The sequence below is a fragment of the Carcharodon carcharias genome, chromosome 7, assembly GCF_017639515.1.
Source record: "Carcharodon carcharias isolate sCarCar2 chromosome 7, sCarCar2.pri, whole genome shotgun sequence".
Lineage (NCBI taxonomy): Eukaryota > Metazoa > Chordata > Chondrichthyes > Lamniformes > Lamnidae > Carcharodon > Carcharodon carcharias.
The window spans coordinates 105,153,224-105,175,059 of record NC_054473.1 but is presented as its reverse complement, the minus strand read 5'-3'; the positions used below and the strand labels follow the sequence as shown (position 1 = coordinate 105,175,059).

General features: G+C 43.8%; 1 protein-coding gene across 1 annotated transcript in view; it reads left to right on the top strand.

Annotated features, from left to right (window-relative positions):
- necab2 (N-terminal EF-hand calcium binding protein 2) overlaps window positions 1-21,836 on the top strand; it is a 255,472-nt gene that overhangs the window by 191,452 nt on the left and 42,184 nt on the right. Inside the window, exons 9-10 of the mRNA XM_041192422.1 lie at window positions 7,646-7,702; window positions 20,873-20,985. Coding sequence (XP_041048356.1) covers window positions 7,646-7,702; window positions 20,873-20,985 — 170 coding nt within the window. The remainder of the gene's footprint in view (window positions 1-7,645; window positions 7,703-20,872; window positions 20,986-21,836) is intronic.

Genomic DNA, 21,836 nt, shown 5'->3' with positions numbered 1-21,836 from the left:
TTTTAATCTCAGTTAATCTTTGTTTTAATTGCATGGTTAATTTGTGCAATTACTGCATCAATCTCTTTCAAGTTTGTTTTATTGCTGATGCTATTATTAATACACAGAATTATATAAAAACAGAACCTGAAGAGCTTATTGTGAAAAAGATTCCTCTGATACTGGTGTTCAGTGTGATATTAAATACAATGAATCAACTCCCTATCCAATTAATCATCAGACAGTTTTAAAAATAAAAAAACACCACATTCACTGGCCATTTGCATTGCTGCCTTACTTCAGAATGCTTCAACTTTATGGGCAGAACTTTATGCCCCATGGGTGGGAATAAAATAGTGCTTGATAATGTCGGGCGAGCGTCCCGATGACGTCGCGCACTCATGCGATATTTCAGTTGGCGGGTATGCACGAGAGTCAGTAGCTCGCCTGCCAGCAATTAAGAGGCTAATTAAGGCCATTAAACTAGCAAATAATTTGTATTTTTCACTACCCATCCAACATTATGTTGGCGGGTGGGTGAATAGGCCAGGCAGCCTTTGCATTTTTTAGGAAACCTCTTCCATAGTTCCAACAATAATTATTTTTAAATGTTTTAAACATAATTTTTAATATGTCCCTGTTCAAGTGACTGAGTCACATGTGGGGACATGTTTCCCTTATTTTTAAAATCGTTATTTCTCATTGTAAATTCTTGTGCTCCCAGAGGCAGCTCTGTGCTTTCAGGGAGCTTTCAATGAATGCACCCCTGCGTCTGCACAGCCTTTAGCGCTCACACTCCTCCCGCCCCCCGACCCCAGCAGCACTGAGGCTTTCAGTGCGTGGTTCACACTGGCTGGCTGTTAATTGGCCAGCCAGTGTGAAATCAAAGGCCAGGGTCTGATAGCAGGCGAAGGTCCATTTCGTGGCCACTCCCACGCCCGCTGCGCCCGCCTGACGAAGGGAGAATCCTGCCCGATGTTTTTTTTATATTTTCAATGACCTTTTGAATATTGGCCCACGTTAACTAGATTTAAGTTTTTTTTTGGCTCTTCTTAGCTTTTTTGTCTGTTCTTAAGGGTGGCCCTTTCTCCTGTTGCTCTCTGCCTCATCTAACATAACCTGTTTTTTTTTCTATCTTCACCCCTCTCCACCCCAACTCATCCAGCATCAAGGACAAGTGACATCTTCTCTATATCACCTGTACTTACACTTCCCCCACCACCCCCCCTGCCATTGGGAGGAAACAGTAGTGATGATCTCAAAGTCAAGGGTCCAACTGAAATGCTTTTATACCTTTAATTTAGAAAATAAGAAATAGGACAGGAGTAAACCATTCAGCCCTCCAAGCCCACTCTGCCATTCATTGAGATAATAGCTGATCTTCTACTTCCACGCCATTTTCCTGCACTATCCCCGTATCCTTTGATGTTTTGAAATGTAGAAATCTGTCGATCTCTGTCTTGAACATACTCAATGACTGAGCCTCCACAGCCCCCTGCGGTAGAGAATTCCAAAGATTCACCACCATCTGAGTGAAGAAATTCTTCCCATCTCAGTCCTAAATGGCCTACCCCTTATTCTGAGACTGTGTCCCCTGATTCTAGATCCCTCAGCCAGGGGAAACATCCTTCCTGCATCTACCCTGTTGAGCCCTCTCAACCTTCTAAATTCCAGAGATTAAAGACCCAGTCTATTTAATCTTTCCTCAAAGGGCAATCCCTCCAGCACAGGAATAAATCCCAGGAATGAACCTTTATTTCACTCCCTCTATAGCAAGTATATCTTTCCTTAGGTAAGGAGAGCAAAACTGCACACAAGGTGCGGTCTCACCAAAGCGCTGTATAATTGCAGTAAGACATCTTTATTCTTATACTCAAAACTCTTGCAATAAAGGTCAACATACCATTTGCCTTCTTAATTGCTTGCTGTACCTCCATGTTAGTTTTCAGTGACTCAGGGACAAGGACACCAAAGCCCCTTTGAAGTTCAACACTTCACAGACTCTCATCATCTAAGAAATGCTCTGTATTTCTGTTTTTCCTACCGAAGTGGATAACCTTACATTTCCCCACATTATATTCCATATGCCAATCTCGCCTAGTCTCTCCAAATCTCCTTAAAACACCTTTGCATCCGCCTCACAACTCATACTCCCACATGGTTTTGTGTCATCTGCAAACTTGGAAATATTACCTTTAATCTCCACATCCCAATATTGACATAGATTATGAATAGCGGGGGCCCAAGCACTGATCCTTGTGGTACCCCACTAGTCACAGTCTGCCAGCCTGAACATGACCCATTTATTCCTACTCTCTCTTTTCTGTCCATTAACCAGCTCTCAGTGCATTCCAGTATATTCCCTCCAATTCCATGTGCTGTAAGTTTGTTTACCATTCTCTTGTGTGAGATCTTATCAAAAGCTTTCTGAAAATCTAAATAAACCACATCCACGGGTTCCCCCTTATCTATTCTGCTAGTTACACCCTCAAAAACCTCCATCAGGCTTGTTAACCATGATTTCCCTTTCATAAACCATGTTGACTCTGCCCAATCCTCCCATTATTTTCTAAGCCTTCAGCTATCACATCCTTTACTATAGATTCTAACATTTTCCCTACTACTGATGTCAGACTAACAGGTCTGCAGTACCCTGTTTTCTCTCTCCCTCTTTTAAATAGTGGGGTTATATTTGCCATGTTCAGATCTGCAGGAACCATTCCAGAGTCTATATTTTGAAAGAATTTTGAAAGATGATCACCAATATGTCCACTATCTCTACAGCCACCTCTTTCAATACTCTGGGATGTAGATCACAGGGTCCAGGGAATTTATCAACTTTCAGTCCCATTCATTTCTCTAGTAATATTTTTGTACTAATATTCATATCCTGCAGTTCCTTGTTTAGACAAGTCCCTTGATTCTCCATTATTTCTTGGAGATTTTTAGTGTTTGTTTGTAAACAAAGTAGTTGATAACATTGGAGATCCTTTGTTGTTTGAATCCTGATATACTTTTGAGCAACATCTGTGATTAATGTGTTAAGAACATTAATCGGCAAAAAAGTAATCTGTTAATTAATGTAGAAGTTAACAGATTCACTGATAGTCCCTAAGGTAATTTGAATGGAATAACACGTCCCAAGCCCTCAAGTGTCACAAAAGCACGTCTTCTCAAAGAGGAGAAGTGCTGGCAATTTCTAGGGGGTCTCCGATCTCCTGACTTAATTGCAAATACTGGAGAAACGTGTAAACAGGCACACTCCCGCTGTTACAATGGGAGATCAGGAAAATGGGGATTCTAGGTTTTTGTGATTGTTCATCATGATCATCTCTTATGATCAAATTGCTATTGGTTCCAAGCTATTAGCTTACTGCAGAGAATAAAATCATCGCCGCACCCAGCTTTAGGAGTTAATTGCTTTTATTGAATTTAGCATGCCAGAAATGTTATAAGATAAAAAATTCAACTCAGACAGCCTGGGTAAAAATCCATTTCGGGTCAAGGGAGTTCCCTTTCCGCAGCCTAGAGATGCTGTAGTGCCTCGTCTGCCAACTTCATTGGCATCACTCAAGTCCAGCACAAACTGGCGATTATTGCTGGGGCTCGTAGAGTTCAGTACTTCCCAAGCAGAACATTTATCAATTCAGACATCAGGGAAGCCTTTAACGCTTCTGCATTGCTATGGTGGGGAATTGTGCAAGGAGCTGCAGGGTTTGCACAGAGGCTGCAGGGAGAGGAGGGACTATGGTAACATGAACAGTCACTCAATTGTAGTTTGTTTCCAATATTCCTCTACTCTTTTGTTGTGAAATTTAAGTATTAACTGATACTGAAAAGAAAAGATTTCTAAAGAGTTGTTTTTATTGGTGAGTGTGGCAGCACAGTTGTAAAGATAAAGATGCTTATAAGCTTATCTGGGAACTCAATTCGAAATTCAAAATGATAGGTTCTTCGACTTTGGGAGACATTGGGTGAAATCTTCAGTGATATCTTCATTAAATTGCTCCAGTTCTGTCATCCTCAGAATCACAAGTTTAGCTGTTACAGAAACAGCTAGCTGGAGTATTTTTCCCCCCATTCTCTCTCTTATGGCTTGACGATTGGTGTCTTTGTTATGACCTCCCTTTCTTTAACATTTTGAAAGTACAGTATACTTCTCACTTTCTTCAACAGTCTGAAGAAAGATTAATAAGCATAGAATTATCGAATCATACGGTGCTGATAGAAGCCATTAGGCCTTTTGTGCCTGTGCTGGCTCTTTGAACGAGCTATCCCATTGGTTCCAAACCTCTGCTCTTTCTTTTCTCTTGAAAGCTATTTTGGTATCTGCTTCCACTGCTCTTTCTGGCAATGCATTCAGGATTGTAACACTCCCTGCATAAAAAATTCTCATTGTCAGCCCCAATCTCCAACCTTCTGTTTTTGCCAATTACCTTAAACCTTTGTTCTCTGGTCACTACTCCCCGACCACAGTGTTTCTCTTTATTTGCTCTACTGAAGGCAGTCCCAATTGTGAACACCTCTGATAAATCTCTCTTAATCTTCTCTGCTCTAAGGAGAACAATATCAGCCTCTCTAGTCTCTCCACATGAGCTGACGTCCTTCATCCTGAGACCATTTCTTTAAATCTCTTCTCTAAAGCCCCTTCTCTAAGATCTAGCCACACTTCCTAAAGTGTAGTGCCCAGAGTTGGACACAATATTCCAGCTTGGGCCTAACCAGTGATGTATAAAGGTTTATCATAACTTCCTTACTTTTGGGCTGTATTCCATTTTAGGTGGCAGCTGAGTGAGGTGGATGAGATGGGTGGGAGGGTGAGATGGGTAGGTGGATCAGATGGGTTGGGTGGTGGGTGGGTAAGTGGGTAGGTAGGTAAAGTGGGTAGGGTGGCAGCTGGGTGTGGGTGGGTGGGTGAGGAGGGTGGGGTGGCAGATGGGTGAGATGGGCAACTTGGTGAGGTGGGTAGGTGGGTGAGATGGGTAGGTGGATTGGTCAGGTTGGGACAGGTTGTCAGGTTGGGGCTACTCAGATTGGGTTAGGGGCTATTCAAGTCAGGAAGGAGTCGGGGGGCAGGGGGGAGTTGAATGCTGGAGCTGGGTCATGTCATGCCTGGCCTAGTCAGATTGGATCGGGGGGGGAGGCAGGGGGATGCGGTTAACTATGGGGGTGCTGGGGGGCTGCTGGGGGGTTAGACTAGTGGTGGAAGCTGATCAGGTCAGGTTGGGAAGTTGGAAGAGAGTCAGAGAATGGGGTCAGTGCGAGTGATTGGGGGTCAGTTATATAGTTATCCAGGAGTTAGCTTAGGATTTTTCTGTCTAACTTTACTTGGGTGGCTGTCCAGGTAAATAAGTTGGAACTGGTCAAAGTCTTCGACTCAGAGTTGGAGATTTTTGCAGAGGGCTCCGGGCTGGGGGATTGACCTTTGGAAATTCAGACTTCCTGGGAAATTCCCATGGAGTCAGTTCATTGGGACTTCCGACAGGTCTCATGGTGCAACTTCCAGGGTACGTCTGGTCTCTGACGATCTGGAGACTGGAAGACTTGTGCCAATGTTGCTTCCACTCAATCTGCTAGCACAGTGCATCACTTCACACACCTCCTAATAGTTGGTATTTAAAATCCAGATCAAACTATCCTGCAAAATATTTATTATTCCTTATTGTTTCACAGTTCAGAAGCCAGGAAGCTGCCCGGATGTCCTAGTAGGTGTATACACATCCAGATAAGATGGGAACTCAACTGTTTAGAATGTATATTAATGATCTGGATGAAGGGACAGAGTGTATTGTGTGTATTAAGTTAATGGGCATAAATTTGGCAGAAGGAATATAATGTGGGAAAGTGTGAGGTTGTCCACTTTGGCAGGAAGAATAGAAATGCAGAATATTATCACTTAAATGGAGAGAGACTGCAGAATACTGCAGCACAGAGGGATCTGGGTGTCCTTGTACATGAATCGCAAAAATTAGCATGCAGGTACAGAAAGTATTGGGAAGGCAAATGGAGTGTTGGCTTTTATTGCAAAGGTGGATGGAATATAAAAGTACGGACATCTTGCTGCCACTGTGCAGGGGATTGGTGAGACCACACCTAGAGTACTTTGTGCAGCTTTGGCCTCCTTATTTAAGGTGGGATATGCTTGCATTGGAAGCAGTTCAGAGAAGGTTCACTAGGCTAATTTCTGAGATGAAGGGGTTGTTTTATGAGGAAAGGTTGAGCAGATTGGGCCTATACCCACTGGCATTTAGAAGAATGAGGTGATCTTATTGGAACATATAGATCCTGAGGTAATTTGACAGAGTGGGGGCTGAGAGGATGTTGCCCCTCATGTGGGAATCCAGAACTAGGGGGCACGGTTTCAAAATAACGGGTTGACCAGAAGGAGAAGAGGAGGAACTTCTTCTCTCAGAGGTTCATTAACCTTTGAAATTGCCTTCCCCAGAGAGCAGTGGAGGCTGAGTCATTGAATATATTCAAGGCTGAGTTAGACAGATTTTTGATTGACAAGGGAGTCGAGGGTTATAGGGAGCAGGTGGGAAATTGGAGATAAGGCCACAATCAGATCAGCCATGATCTTATCGAATGCTTGAGGGGCTGAGTGGCCTACTCCTGCTCCGATTTCTTATGATCTTATGGGCCCAAACGTTCAATTCCTGCTGTGATGTGCCCAGATTCCTGATGCTGCCTCAGCTTACAGCAAGCTGCGCTGGAGAGTGTCAGCATGTGAATGCCAACATGTGGACGAGATCAGGCTTGACAGTGATTCTGTTCATGGTCGAATAGCTCACCAATACCTTCATCTGGTCAGTTTTCAGATAGCTGATATTGAACTTTATGATGCCTCATTAATTCAGCATCATGGCCCTTTCAGATCCAATGTGAGATCAAAGACTTGCATATATTGTATCTTTCACATTGCTCAAAGGTGCACAGACATTTAAATATCTTCTGGAGTACAGTCACTCTTTAATGTAGAAAACACAGCAGCAAATTTGTGCACAGCAAGCTCCCACAAACAGCAATGTGATGAAGCCCAGATAACGCGGTTAGTTGAGGAATAAATATTGGTCAGGACACCGGAGAGAACACCCATGCTCTTTTCGAGGAGAGCAGTGAGGCCTTTTATACTCACCTCAGAAGGCAGATAGGGCCTCAATTTCAACAGAAGAGTGACACCTTTGATAGTGTGGCCCCGGAGTGTGGAGATTTTGCTTTGCACTCCAGTCTCTGGGGTGGGCTGTGAACCACTCGTTTTGGACCCAAAGATGAGAGTGCTACCACTGAACTACACCTGAGACCTTCAGGGAGGGGGGATGGGGGAGCAGTGGTGTGGGGGGCTGCAGCCAGCAGACCGTGTGTTTAAACATTTCAACAATACACTGCACGTACACTTTGGGATGATGTAGTTTCAATCACCAACCTGTACAGAGCTCTCAATGGCAGCCTGTGATTTATGGCACAACTTGGGCCATGAACTGTTGCAGTTCTAACACTTCTTTTCCCCATGTGATTCGCAGTAGTACTAGGCCCTGAACTAAACATTGGTCTTGACCCTGGGTGATGGGGAGATGGGCTGCGTGCGGGGTGGCAGAGGCGGGTGGAGTGCATTAACAAGCTCTGCCATGCTGCTGGCTCTCACTCTGTATGTTGTCTCTGCTTTCAGACTATGTGGCTTGACCTGCAGCAGAAGGTGATGGACAATGAGAACTTGACCTGTTCAGTGAGTATTTATCCACCTTCCCAGCATTCCCTGCACTTCCATCAGCCTCTGGGGTGTCTCTTATCAGTGAGATTCAGAGGCAAAAAAGGCCCTGAGTATTTGATGGGAACATTGTAGAGGGAGCTTCACTCTGTATCTAACACCATGCTGTACCTGTCCTGGGAGTGTTTGATAGGGACAGTGTAGAGGGAGATTCACTCTGTATCTAACCCCATGCTGTACCTGTCCTGGGAGTGTGTGATGAGGACAGTGTAGAGGTAGCTTTACTATGGGACAGTGTAGAGGGAGCTTTATTCTGTATCTAACCCCGTGCTGTAACTGTCCTGGGAGTGTTTACTGGGGACAGTGTAGAGGGAGCTTTACTCTGTATCTAACCCCATGCTGTACCTGTCCTGGGAGTGTTTGATAGTGACAGTGTAGACGGAACTTTACTCTGTATCTAACCTTGTGCTGTACCTGTCCTGGGAGTGTGTGATGGAGACAGTGTAGAGGGAGCTTTACTCTGTATCTAACCCCATGCTGTACCTGTCCTGGGAGTGTTTGATGGACAGTGTAGAGGGAGCTTTACTCTGTATCTAACCATGCTGTACCTGTCCTGGAAGTTTTTGATGGGGCCACTGTAGCGGGAGCTTTACTTTGTATCTAACCCCATGCTCTACCAGTTCTTGGAGTGTTTGATAGGACAGTGTAGAGGGAGCTTTACTCTGTATCTAACCCTGTGCTGTACTAGTCCTGTGAGTATTTGATGGGGGTAGTGTAGAGGGAGCTTTACTCTGTATCTGCCCTTTGCTGTGCCTGTCTTGGAATGTTTGATGGGGATAGTGTAGAGGGAGATTTACTCTCTATCTAACCCTGTGCTATCCCTGCGCTGGGAGTTTTTGATGGGACAATGTAGAGGGAGCTTTACTCTGTATCTAACCCCGTGCTGTACCTATCCTGTGAGTGTTTGATGGGGCCAGTGTAGAGGGAGCTTTATTCTGCATCTGACCTGGTGCTGTACTTTAAATTGAACTTGTTTTTTGTTGATACTGAATGCCTGATATAGTGAAATTTTCCATCTCCTGAGCACTAACTCTCCTACTTTAATGATTCAGAAATTCAGAAAACGCAACAAGGAAAGTGATTTTTTAAGTGGAGTGAAGGCGGAATTAGTTCCACTGGGAGATGTGGCACTGACCTCAGATCAGTGTTAGATTGTTTAGTGAATGTGATCACCAGTAGCTTCTGTGTGAATGGCACGGGGTGAAATTAGATTCTGGGACCTGGTATTTTATATGTGTTATATTATATAAGATCATAACCATAAGACATAGGAGCAGAAATTAGGCCATTCGGCCCATCAAGTCTGCTCTGCCATTCAATCATGGCTGATAAGTTTATCAACCCCATTCGCCCGCCTTCTCCCCATAACCTTTGATACCCTCTGTATCACGATCTTCTGCTGTGAAGAGTGGCTTTATTTTTTAAAAAAATTTATCCTCCCCTACAGCCACCACCACTTGCTAACCCCCCGACATGAAGGTACTGGCTCCTGTGGAGCTTAGCACCACAGTCAGTGATAACCCAGCCAAACCTCAACAAAGAGCCTTCACACTGTTTTGTCCTCTGCCCCACATCCTGTCCACACTGACCATTCCCATGAGCCGATTTCCCCCCCACCGGAGCTAGTGAGGTAATGAATCCATCCTGAGATCCCATTACCACTCAGTGTCCTGAATGACACCTGAGGGTTGAGTTTAGCCTGCACTGTGATGCCTTGGGCTGAGGAGCTGCAACTGTGCTACAAACCCTCAACTGGTGTTACCCCCGAGCTGTGCAGTCATGTGCCTAACAGCATCCCGAAAACTCCCATGCACAAGTCAGCTCCTGTGTGCACATAAAAAAGTAAAGGGGCCATGCAGGTAAACAAATCACCCATGCACTCCAAAAAAATTGAGACTACGTTGCCTTCAACGGTTGCAGGCGTGAGGCCTTTACTCATTGTTTCGGGGTGGGGGGGGTGCAGCTAAATTAGAATGTCTCTCTTGCCCACTGCTTTCCTGTTGACTATCTGTTTGAATGGAGCTGGGCACACTCCAGCAGGCCTGCTGGTCAGAATCCCCATGGCACCTGCTCCAGTTGGAGGTTTGCGTCAGCCCCTGTAATGTGCAGCCAGCCTGTCCCTTCACACAGGAAGGTGGAACTCTGCCCAGCTTTCACAACCTCAGGACACCCAGCATGCTTCATGGCCAATAAGTTATACATGAAGTGCAGTCGCTGTTGTAATGTGCCACTTGCACACAGCAAACACTCACAAACAACAATGTGATAACGGTTTGATCATCTGTTTTAATGACGTTGAATGAGGGAGAAATGTTGACTAAGATGCTGTGCAGACTCCCCTGCTCTTCTTTGAAATAGTGCTAAGTAATCTTTTATGTTCAGGAGGCAGACAGGGCCTTGGTTTAATGTTTGAATATCTGAAGTACAGCTCCTCTGACAGTGCAGCACTCCCTTAGATATAAAAACCGAAAATGCTAGAACACAACAGGTCTGGCAGCATCTGTGGAGAGAGAAACAGAGTTAATGTTTCAAGTCCGTATGACTCTTCTTCAGAGTTCTGTTAACTCTGTTTCTCTCTCCATAGATGCTGCCAAACCTGCTGTGTTTTTATTTCAGATTTCCAGCATCCACAGTATTTTGCTCTTATCTTAGTGCTCCCTCAGTCCTGCACAGGAGTGTCCACCTGGGTTATGTCCTCACATCCCTGGTGTTGGTCTTGACCCCATCACCTTCTTAAGCCATCAACTGAGCAAAGGCTGACGCTCGGATTATTAAAGGAATTCAGCTTTTGGATGCCATTGATTCAGTGAAGGCTTTGACCTGCTGCGGCAGGAAGCAGTCTGCTGGGGTTCAGACCCTTAAGTTATACACGATGATGCAATCTCTCTGGCCCTCAGGTCACATTGCAGCCTGGTCTGTGGCCGTTATTTGACACAGAGGGTGCAGCAGGAACAGCAACATCTGCTGAGAGGCTTAGGGAACAGGAAGTATATGATGCCTTGCAGGGATCTGGCTGTTTCCCACAGGGATAAAAGAACCTCTACTCCATCTGTCGGCCCAGAGATTGAATCACAAAGCAGTGAAGTGTTGTTGAACTTGTATAAAACTTGTACCTTCAAGCAGCGAGTTGATGCACTGCATCAGAAATCGAGACAGTATATTGCCTCCTACTTGAACTCCTTCCTTTTCCAATGCCTTTAAACAATGGAATCCCTCCCAGCCTTTTGTCCTGTATGTTACAGAATTTTAAAACTCAAACCTGGCATCATTCAGTCACTAGTGTCGCTTGTGACTCAGTTAGTAGCGCTTGAGGCTCAAGGACAGTAGGTTGTGGGCTCAAGTCCCACTCAAGAGAGCTGAACACATAATCGAGGTAGTCACTCCCAGTGCAGTACTAAGAGAGCACTGCACTGTCAAAGGGCCGCTCTTTCACATGAGATATTAAACCAAAACCCATCTACTCCTCCAGCTGGATGTAAATAATCTCTTTTTGAAGAAGAGCAGGGTTGTTATTCCAGGTGTTCTTGACCAAAATCTATCCCCTCAACAAATATCACTAAAATAGGTCATCTGATTAGCATCGTATTGCTGTCTGTGGGAGCTTGCTGTGCACAAATTGGCTGCTGCCTTTCCATTCATTACAACAGAGATTACACTTCAAAAAGGACTGCACTAGATGTGAAATGGTTGGGTCCTCCTGAGGTGCCATATAAATACAATTTTTTCTTTTTGCTCTTTACTGCCTCATTTACCTGGTATTCTCTCTCTCTCCTTATATCCAGCCGTAACATTGTTTGGTTCTTCCTTCATCAGCTCCTTCGTACCAACACCTTCTCTGGACAAACCATTGACTGTCATTCACTTTACTATAACTCGGCCCAAGTCCCTGCCTGAGGACCAGACTTTGACAATAATGGAGAGGCCATTACACTTTGTGCTTAGCGGCACTGAAAAGACCCTCAGTATACACTACTGCACATTGTGCGAAGACATGGTGCTGTATGCACATGGCAGTTAAAACACCCATTATAGACTTTAGCATGATAACCTTGATGACTTAGCAAGTCCACTGTATGCTCTACTCTCTTACCCTTTACTCCTACTGGGGACTGCACCTTTGGTCTTAAACTCTGGAATCCCATCCCCAAACCTCTCCACCTTTCTGAGCTTCTTCATGGCATTCTTCAAAACCTATATCATTGACCAAGGGTTTAGTCATGTGCCTTTATGTGACTTATTGTCAAATTTGATTTGTAAAGTGTTTTCACTATGTTAAATTGCTATAAAGATGCTGGATGAACCCATGCTCACTAAAGACTGCAAGGGGCTCATAGCAGTATCTTCCATTGTGCCAATTCTGTCTGCTCAATGTGAAGGGACTGATGGATAGGGAGAGGCAGACTGGTCCATTGAGCCCACCCCGAACTGTCAGGAGATGACCCAGTGTCCAGGACTCTCGGCATGTTCTCCTACTGGAAGCTGAGTAATCTCCTGAGGAGGCAAGAAAGCAGTGTAAAAAAATTCCTAGGCCCTTTCAGGGGGAAAGAAAATTGGGAAGTTTCATCTCCAGCCCACCCCTACCTCCCCGATTAACATGAGTTCAGGGGATCAGAATGACATCAAGTCTGGACTCCATTACCAATCTATTGCCTGAGTTAACAGAGAAATTTCAAATTCTGGAGAGGTTTAAGAAAGTAAATAGGGAGAAACACATCTACTGACAGAAGGCCCTGGAGGGGCCCAGTAACCAGCGGACACGGATTGAAGAGGATTGGCTATGGAAGCAGGGAATGAGAGAAGAATTGTTTTACTCAATGAGTTGCTATGATCTGGAGTGCACTGCATGAAAGGGTGGTGGAAACAGATTCAGTAGTCATTTTCAAAAGCGAATTGGTTAATATTTGAAGAGTGTTTGGCGTAGCAAAGGTTAATGTGGGATTGGAGAACTGTAGTGCCCACATTATGGTGTCAAGAGTCACATGATAGCAGAGATAATAGTGGACTGAGTAAGAAGAGAGTCTAGTCGAAGTCAGCGTGAAGTTAGTTCCCAGTCTGGACTATGCTTTGTTTATATGTAAATAGTTATGTGTTGCCAATAAACACTAATGTTCAAGCTTACAAGCCTCTGTACCTCTTTGTGAGACTTACTGAACAAATCCTTGCAACAGAGGATATACTTGCAGGGCTATGAGGAAGGAGCAGGGGAGTAGGGCCAATTGAATAGCTCTTTCAAAGAGGTGTTTCCTGCTCTCCTGCATTGTTTGCTCTATGTCGTTCAAACGAGGAATTTGTCCAGCTCCTGTTTGAACTATCGCAGTAAATTTGCACTCACCACATGAGCTGGCAACTTGTACTAACCAAAAATGCGTGGCGTAAACAAACATCTGCTGACATTGAACCAGGTTCAGTGTTTAATATCCAATACAAATGACACCTCCACACACTGTCCACCCCTGCCCCCCCCCCCCCCCCCCCCCCCCCCCACCTCACCCCACTGGCTTCCCCTGACCTATCTAGTTCAGATAATCTGACCACACTGGCACAATCTAGTCCCTTCATCGCTTTAAATACTTTAGTGTCTGCACCCCTGCAGTCAAGGCTTTTCTACACAGGCTCTGCCTGTATCACAGCGATGCTGATGATGTTGGCTCAGAGCCTGCGCGTCAGATTTTTAATTGAATGTGGCTCGTTGTGTTTGACAGATTGTTGGTGTTTGGTTGATCTAATTAGCAGTTAGTAAGTGGAGAAGCCGTGCAATTTACCAGGAGTTGATGGGCTGTCAGTGTTAGCTTCCCACACTCGCTGAGCTTCCCAACCTGCCTGCACTGTGTTTAACATATCTTTGCTCACAGTTAAACTCTGTCAGATTTAGCTCAGTAAATACCAGGATGTTAACGTGTTTTGGAGCAACAGATTGTGCTCACAACACAGCTCACACGCCTCAGACTGCTGTGTAAATGTGGCTTTCGCAGGAGGAAAGAAAAATCACTCTTTGTTCCTTTGTTTTGTTTTTCTCTCACATGCTTCCTGCCTCCTACTCTGTCTCATTCCACTCTCTTTCTCTCTCTTGCTCTTTCTCCCTATCTCCTTGTCTCTTGCTCACTCTGGCCCAGATTTCCGGTCCCAGGTCAGGAGCACAGAGTCTAGGAGATTTCCCAGCTCAGAGAACCTGACTTTTAAAAATGTCCACCCACCCCCAGCAAATCCCCCACCACCCACTCCCAAAGCTGGATAGTTTTTGGACAGCTGGACAGTCCTTTGACAGCTGGACATCTCCTTCACAGTGTGACAGTTCCAATGATATTGTGCATAAAGTGTGTAATCAGTTTACTTTCAACAATCTCAAAGGGTCCCTTACCTCTCCCAAAGGTGCCTTGGATCCCTATCAAAAGGAGCACCTTACCTCTCCAAAAGGGTACCCTGGCTATCCATAAGAATCCACCAAGTTCAGAGCTCCTCCTACTTGTTCTATTCTGCATGCTCCATATTCCATCTCCTGTTCTTCCAAAATCCCACTTTAGTGGAGGCAGATGATGATTTAAATGGCCAGCTGCCTCTGCAAATTGTGCATGCATGAAACCTGGCCTGACTCTAGATCTGCCCCTGTGTAGATGAGAAATGTCGGGTTCGGGGGGATGGGACTTAGAACTTTCAACATTTCCGGGTTTTAGCAATGATGGAGCGCCTCTCCATTGTGGCAATAATCTGGACTACAGTATCTGTAATTTAAATGAATCTTGACAAGGGGAACTACATCTGAGTGTAGATAGTGAGGAGAGCATGGGGTAAAGAGAGAATGGAATCCTAGGACAGAGAATGACAGTTGAGGTAGTTTTTTGGGGAATTTGTGGCATTTCTTTCACTAACAGATTTTTTAGATTAAAAACCTATGAATTATGAAACAATAAACCAGTTCATCATTCTTAAAATAAACTGTCTCTCACAATGCATATAAAAGTGAATTGGAGAGAGGGTACATTTGGAAGTGTACACAGTTTAAAATGTCCCATGAGATACCTCACAGATCCTTTGCATTTTTATTTGAAGATCTGGGCTAGGAATTCAAAACTTTTCACAAACTCGTTCGAAATGCCCCTGAATTTTAATGTATCAAGCATCTTTGGGAGCAGTCTTCCCTTAATAATTCTGCAAAACCAGCACAGTCATCAATGGTATTAACTAGCCCAAAAATCTGCTGACTAACTTTTAATAACTTACTAACCTTTCAACTTACTTCTTGCTCGTTGTTTCCCGTATCCAGCTTGTTGCCTCCCTCAATTTGTTGCCTGTCTTGACTCACTGCTTTCCTACCTGACTCTCCCTCTTGCTGCCTCCCTCCCACTCGTTGCTTCCCTCCTTGACCCTCCAACTCGTTGCCTGTCCCACTCCCTGGCCCTCCGGCTCACCTCCTCCTTCCCTGGCCCTTGCACTCACTGCTTCCTACTCGCCGCTTCCCTCCCCAACTCTCCTGCTTGCGGTCAGCCCCACTCCCCAGCCCTCTCACTCGCCAGTTACCTCCCTCACCCTCCCTCTCACTGCCTCCTCTTGCTTGCTGTCTCTCTCTCCTGAACCCCTGCTGTGAGCTCGGGAGAGGGGCAGGAAGAGAGAAGAAGTAAGTGAAGGAGTGAGAGGGGCTGTGAGTGGGAGGATTGGGGAGAGAAGTGATGAGTGGGAGGGCCGGGGCGCAGGAGAGGCGGTGAGCAGAGGGAGGCAGCAAATGGGAGGGTCAGGGAGGGAGGCAACGAGCAGGAAGGCAGGGGAGGGAAGGGGCGAGCAGGACTGTCAAGGAATGGGACAGGCAGTGGGAGTGAGCTGCAGGAAAGACAAGTGCTGAGAGATAGCTCCAGGCTGCATGAACTGACATGAGTGAACTTTAAGTGTTAATTCCACCTGATTAATCTTGTCAAGCTTAGATCTTGTCCATTAATTTCCTGCTATATAGGAGTGTACCAGCTCTTTGCTCATGGGCTAGAGTGGCAGTAAACCTTAATTACCCATAAGAATATATATAAGAAGTGGTGATAATTAAGTGTGCAGCACTTGATGGACTATTGTTTGGTTGCACAGGCACGCAGCTTAGAGGGAACATGAATGGTTCAAGCTGAAGGCTTGAAGCTAACAGGAAAAAAGTCAGGCAGAAAGCTACAATCCCAGTAGCCTTTGTGGAAAACGACAGAAAACAAGAGTAAATTGTCAGAGTGTGGTTACCCTCCGCTGTTCTGAGAGTCTGAACCAAACAGCCAGGATTTGTAGACCCCCACTAAGGAGGAAGCAAAGTATTGCTTTGGTGTTACTGCTTCCTACAAGAGATAAAATCAGAAGGACTTTGTGAACTGGATAACCAACCCTTAAATAATGATGAGAATTTTTAGATTAAAGTTATAAGAAAACTGACTTGTTAAGTGTCTATGAGGCATGGCCAGGCTTTGATGGATTTCAGAAACCATTGGCTATTCCATGGAGGAATATTTCATGGAATTTACTCAATTGTATAAAAGATTAATGAAACTCGATTTGGAACTCCCTAGATCAGTATTAGGATTTTAATTTCTGGATTGTGCTACCATGTCTCATCTGGACAGGCTCCTTGTGTTTGGTTCTTACGGAGGGAGACTCTGTTGGATCAGATGTCCGCTGCTGTGAAAAAGTCCTGGGGAAACACTCATTTCCTTCAGCCTTCATGGAACAAATGGAAAATTCTGCAGCAACGTAAAGAATAAAGGAGTCAATAATTGCCTGATTTTGTAATGATCCACATCTGGAAGCAGACAGTGGAAGAATTAAAGATAGGCAGAATGAAAATGAAAGCACCTCTAGCAGATTTGGCTATTACAGCAGAAGAGAGAAGTGAAATGGAAATTATAGGCAAATAAATTCCAAGAATTCCCAAGGAACCATTAATAGGTACTTCAGGTGTGACTCAAAGCATCATTATATGATGAACTGCCCAAAGCGAAAATGCTGAGTCTCTGAAATGACACATGATGAAGAGAATTCTGCGGAAGAAGATGAAGATAATGATGAATCCAAACAAATTTGCAAGGAGTTTTAATCCTGTGATGAATGTGTTAGTCACAAACTACTTTAATTCTGCATTGCTAGATAGTACTTGTAATTCGACAGCACATGGAGCACATTGGCTAAAATTTTACCTTGATTCAATAAGTAGTGAGGATCAACACAAAATTAAGGAATGCAAAAATCCTGCATGCTTTATATTTGCTGATTACAACACATTGAGGCCAGAAAGGAGAATTCTAATTCCATTTATGTGGTCTCTAGTGAAATAACTATTCTATTGAATAAGCCTTCAACGAAAGAAACTTGAGCATGATAATCTAATTACTTTTGGAACATCAGTGGATCTGTAGTTTATCCAGTCAGAATGTTATTGCATCCGCTTAACAAAGCCTGATGTTTCTCAACAGAGGGTTAGACAAGTATTAATAGCTTCAGTGATAAGAATCAGAGAGAAAACAAACAAATTGTCTTAAATTAATCGAAATAGAATCATAGGAAGTTTATGGCACAAAAAGAGGCCAGTTGGCCCCTTGTGCCTGCCTAATCCCACTCTCCAGCATTTGGACTGCAGGTTACGGTGCTTGAGGTGCACATCCAGACACCTTTTAAATGAGTTGAGGGTTTCTGCTTCTACTACACTTTCAAGCAGTGAGTTCCAGACCCCACAACCCTCTAGGTGATTGTTTTTCCCTCATCTCCCCTCCAATCATTCTGCCAATCACTTCAAATCTATGCCCCCTAGTTGCTGACCTCTCTGTTAAAATAAATAGGACCTTCTCATCCACTCTATCCAGGCCCTTTACAATTTTGTACATCTCAGTCAAATCACCCCTCAGCCTCCTCTGTTCCAAGGAGAATTACCCCAGCCTATCCAACCTTTCCTCAAAGCTGCAATTTTCCAGTCCTGGCAACATCCTTTAAATCTTCTCTGTACCCTCTCTAATGCAATGACATCCTTCCTGTAATAAGGTGATCAGAACTGCACGCAGTACTCAAGTTGCGGCCTGACTAATGATTTATATAGTTCCAGCATAACCTCCCTGCTCTTATATTCTATACCCGGGCTAATAAAGGAAAGGATTCCATATGCCTTCTTTACCACCTTATCAACCTGTCCCACTGCCTTCAGGGATCTGTGGACATTCACTCTAAGGTCCCTCTATTTCTCTATACCTGTGAAATTTCTAAAGAAAGTATTGGAGGATGCCATCATGTCCTATTGCAAGTCTTCCACTGACACATGCCTTTAATGGGGTAGTTGTCATTTATCTAAAGGTATGGGACAAAGACAGACATGTTCTATTCTACATTTTATAGACCTGCCGGCCGGATTTAGTCTTTCTATGGTACTGAGTAAAGACAAAAGAGTTACTGTACACAAAGCCATGGAAAAAGTGGATAGAGACTGGATGTGGGACACCAACAAAGTTCCTGACTGACAATGGAGGAGTGTTCATCATTGGTGAATTCAGAGGTGATTTATATAATCCCATAAACGGTGATGAATACCACAGCCAAAAGTCCATTGTGTAAAATCAGGAGATTTGGGGGCAGAGTTTTGCATTGGAGGTGGGAATTGGGAGGTGTCTTTGATGCTAGGTCACGCGCTCACCCCCAATGCTATGCGCTGTACTTTTGACAGATACATGGCATTACAGGAACTGTCCCTCCATGACCCACAGCTCTCCAGCAGGCTCACTTCTCCCTGCCACATTGGTTGAAACTTCCAATGTCCTTCAAAAATCGTTCCACTCAGCCTGAGTCTTTCAGATCTGACTTTCGCCAGCAAGGCTCACCTCGGTGGCTTCCTGTTCTCTAAATCCCCAAATATTTCATCTGTTCTGTCTCCTTTTGAACAGAAAACAGACTCTCACAAGCATCCCGCTTTGTTATTAACAAAAATCAGTCCTTCTGCTTCTCCATAGTGGTGGCTGCTTTGTTTTTTCCACACAACAGTATCCATCTTGTCTCTGCCCATGTCTCAGGAAGCAGCTTTCCTTTTTCTGTGAGTTACTGTGTTAAGGTGTAAAAACTGTCACTCAATTTCAATAGATTTCTATTTGAGTTATTCTCCCTGGCTACCAGATCACATGGGCTGGTCTCTGAGCTGGGCTGCTTTCAGAATTCTCAATTTTACCTTAGGCTAAAGGAAATATTTTATAACACAACCGCCTTGAGGAGTCCAGCATCTGTTAACAGGTGGAATTTGAAAAATGTGTTATTAATAAGATTTGAACAGAATTTAAAATTGGGAGTCAGGTTTGAGGAACTTTGAAATATATTGGTTTAGATATTAAGCAATGTAGGTCCGGAATAGCTTTAGATCAACAATCCTATTCAGTGAGCGTTACTCCTATCCTGGTTAAACATACTAGGTCCTCAAAGAGAGATTATGTTATATCTAAAGAAGAGACAACAATTGTGAAGCTTGATTAGTCAATTGAGCTGGATTGGAACTCAGACTAGACCAGATGCTAGCTTTGGAGGTAAATATTACGATGAAATATTCTTTTTTCACGGGGTGTGGGTGTCGCTGGCTGGGCCAGCACTTATTGCTCATACCTAATTGCCCTTGAGAAGGTGATGGTGAGCTGCCTTTTTGAATTGCTGCAGTCCTGTTAGGAAGGGAATTCCAGGATTTTTACTCAGCAGCAGTGAAGGGATGGTGATATAGTTCTAAGTCAAGATGGAGTGTGGCTTGGAGGGGAACATGAGGGCAGTTTGCCCATGCCTCTGCTACCCTTGTCCTTCTAGAAGGCAAACTCGATAATGTTTGATGTCAATTAAAACATATTTTAAGAAATCTGGAGAACTACATACTTAAGTTTCCATTATTATGTTACCCAAAGAAGATGAAACTAGTCATTTTTAGCAATGTTTCAATGCTAATCTTCATGGGTATTCCAGCACAGCTGGTTTCATAATATTTCTTTTGGAGGAAAATGGAAAATATTGTCTTTAACCTTGGGAAGCTAAGAACATAAACATATTGTTAAAAGTAATTTGTCTGCAGAAACACTGGGTCTTGAGTTGACAGTGGATATAGGATTGTATTTGTCAAATACCTATGTGAGATTCTGTACAAGGAGCACACTGAAGATTGTATTCAATATTTTTAGGTAATCATTCATTGTGGGATCATATAAACTCTATGAAAAATGAGAGTGAGCAAAGATTACAGAAATTCAAGGTTGCTGGCTTGAAACAAATATTGGACAGAAAGGGAATCTCTAGAATTAAATGGTTAGACCCAAGTCATCAACTGGTTATTTTATACAAAGGAAAGGTGTGTGCAAAGGAACTGCTTGGGGTCCTAAAGAAGGGCTGTCTCACAATATAATGCTTTGTACAGAATATGAAGATTTTTCACTTAATTTGTTTTAAAATTTTGATTGTATATGCTAACTTTAATTTTTATTTAAGAGAAGACAAGGGGTCTGTTAATTGTATATTATATTTTTTTAATTGTATGCAGCTGGTGGGCATTAATTGGGGATTCACTTGACTTATAAATAGATAGAGACTAAAACTGTGTTGGGGTTAGGTGGTGTATGCTCACAATGTGCAAGTCTGTAAATAAATGTAAAAATGTCAACTAAAGATTGGCTCCAATTCTACCCTTCTTCAACTAGCTTTCTGGGTTAGAATATTCTCAGCACGTCTTTTGATTCATTACTTGTCTCATTTCCAGTATCTTTAATATTTTGCTTTTGTACTGGAATAAAACCCCCTCCACGCTGTCCATCAAAGTTGAAACAAGGGAGGATGCTGGGCAGGACAATCCCAGCCAAGACCTGGAAATAAATTTAAATGAAGCAGAGATTTTTCACTGTTGATTGGTAGTGAAATGCTTTTGTTTACTGAGGGCTTCAGTCAAAATCTTCGGTGAATGTGCAATTGGGACGCAGGAGTGGGAGCTATCCCATCCCCTGTTCTGCAATCCTATCTGTGTAATGAATCCTTAATAGGACGTTGGTACTATTTTCCTCCCCTCCCTGCTGACCGCCTAACATCCCTCTCATTCTCTCCCTCTCTCACTCGACTTTTTCTGATGACACTGAAACCCGTGGCTTACCCTTGCTCCACTTTCCTGCTCTTTCTCTCCAGCACCTTTTCCTTGTTCGCCAGCACATGGCCGTCGGACAGAAGCAACTGGGAGAGTTTGGCTGCTCCCTGAAGCAATATCTGAAGGATGTGTCAGTACAACAAGACTGCTTCCAGTGAGTCCACATATTTAAGGCAAAAAGAAAAATACCTGAAAAAACTCAGCAGGTCCGACAGCAACTGCAGAAAGGAACACAGCCAACACTTCGAGTCCGCATGACCCTTTAACATAATTTTATACATATTTAACACATATTTAAGGGTTAGCCGCATTGAAGTGTTGCATCTTTTCCTCACAGCAGAGGGAAGATGTGAGATAAACTGAATGGACCATTAGAAGACTCTGAACAGTTTGATCTCATGTGAGAGGGGTTGCTGTTCGATTGAGGTGACCCAGTTGCCTCATTAGGAACACCAATATTCACAGATACAGTCCTTCACCCGGGTCTCACACACCGAGAGCACATGCTTCCTAACACCATCTAACAACTCCTGCTGGAAACTTTGCTAGCATGGCTGTTGGGCTTTGCTCTAATGCTTCAACAGCCATTAACACTCACTCTCTTGGCTCGATCAATTAGACTGAGTTTTGGGTGAGATATCAGATGGGAACTCCATTAAGAGAAGGTTTTTCGGGAGCTAGAGATATACAAATCATTGGATCAAATCATTCAACCGGTATCTCCCTCTTTCAATGTCAATGGTCCTGCACCCTGAGGAATCTCACAATCTCAGTTAGAAGACCCATTGACCATTCCCCAATAATGACCGTTCCATGTGCTGACCATATTCGATACTGATTGTTCCCAGTACCGACTATAGGAACATAGGAGTAGACCATTCGGCCCGTCAGGCCTGCTCCATCATTCAATATGATCATGGCTGATCATCTACCTCTACGCCATTTTCCCACGCTATCCCCATATCCCTTGATGCCATTAATGTCGGGAAATCTATCGATTTCTGT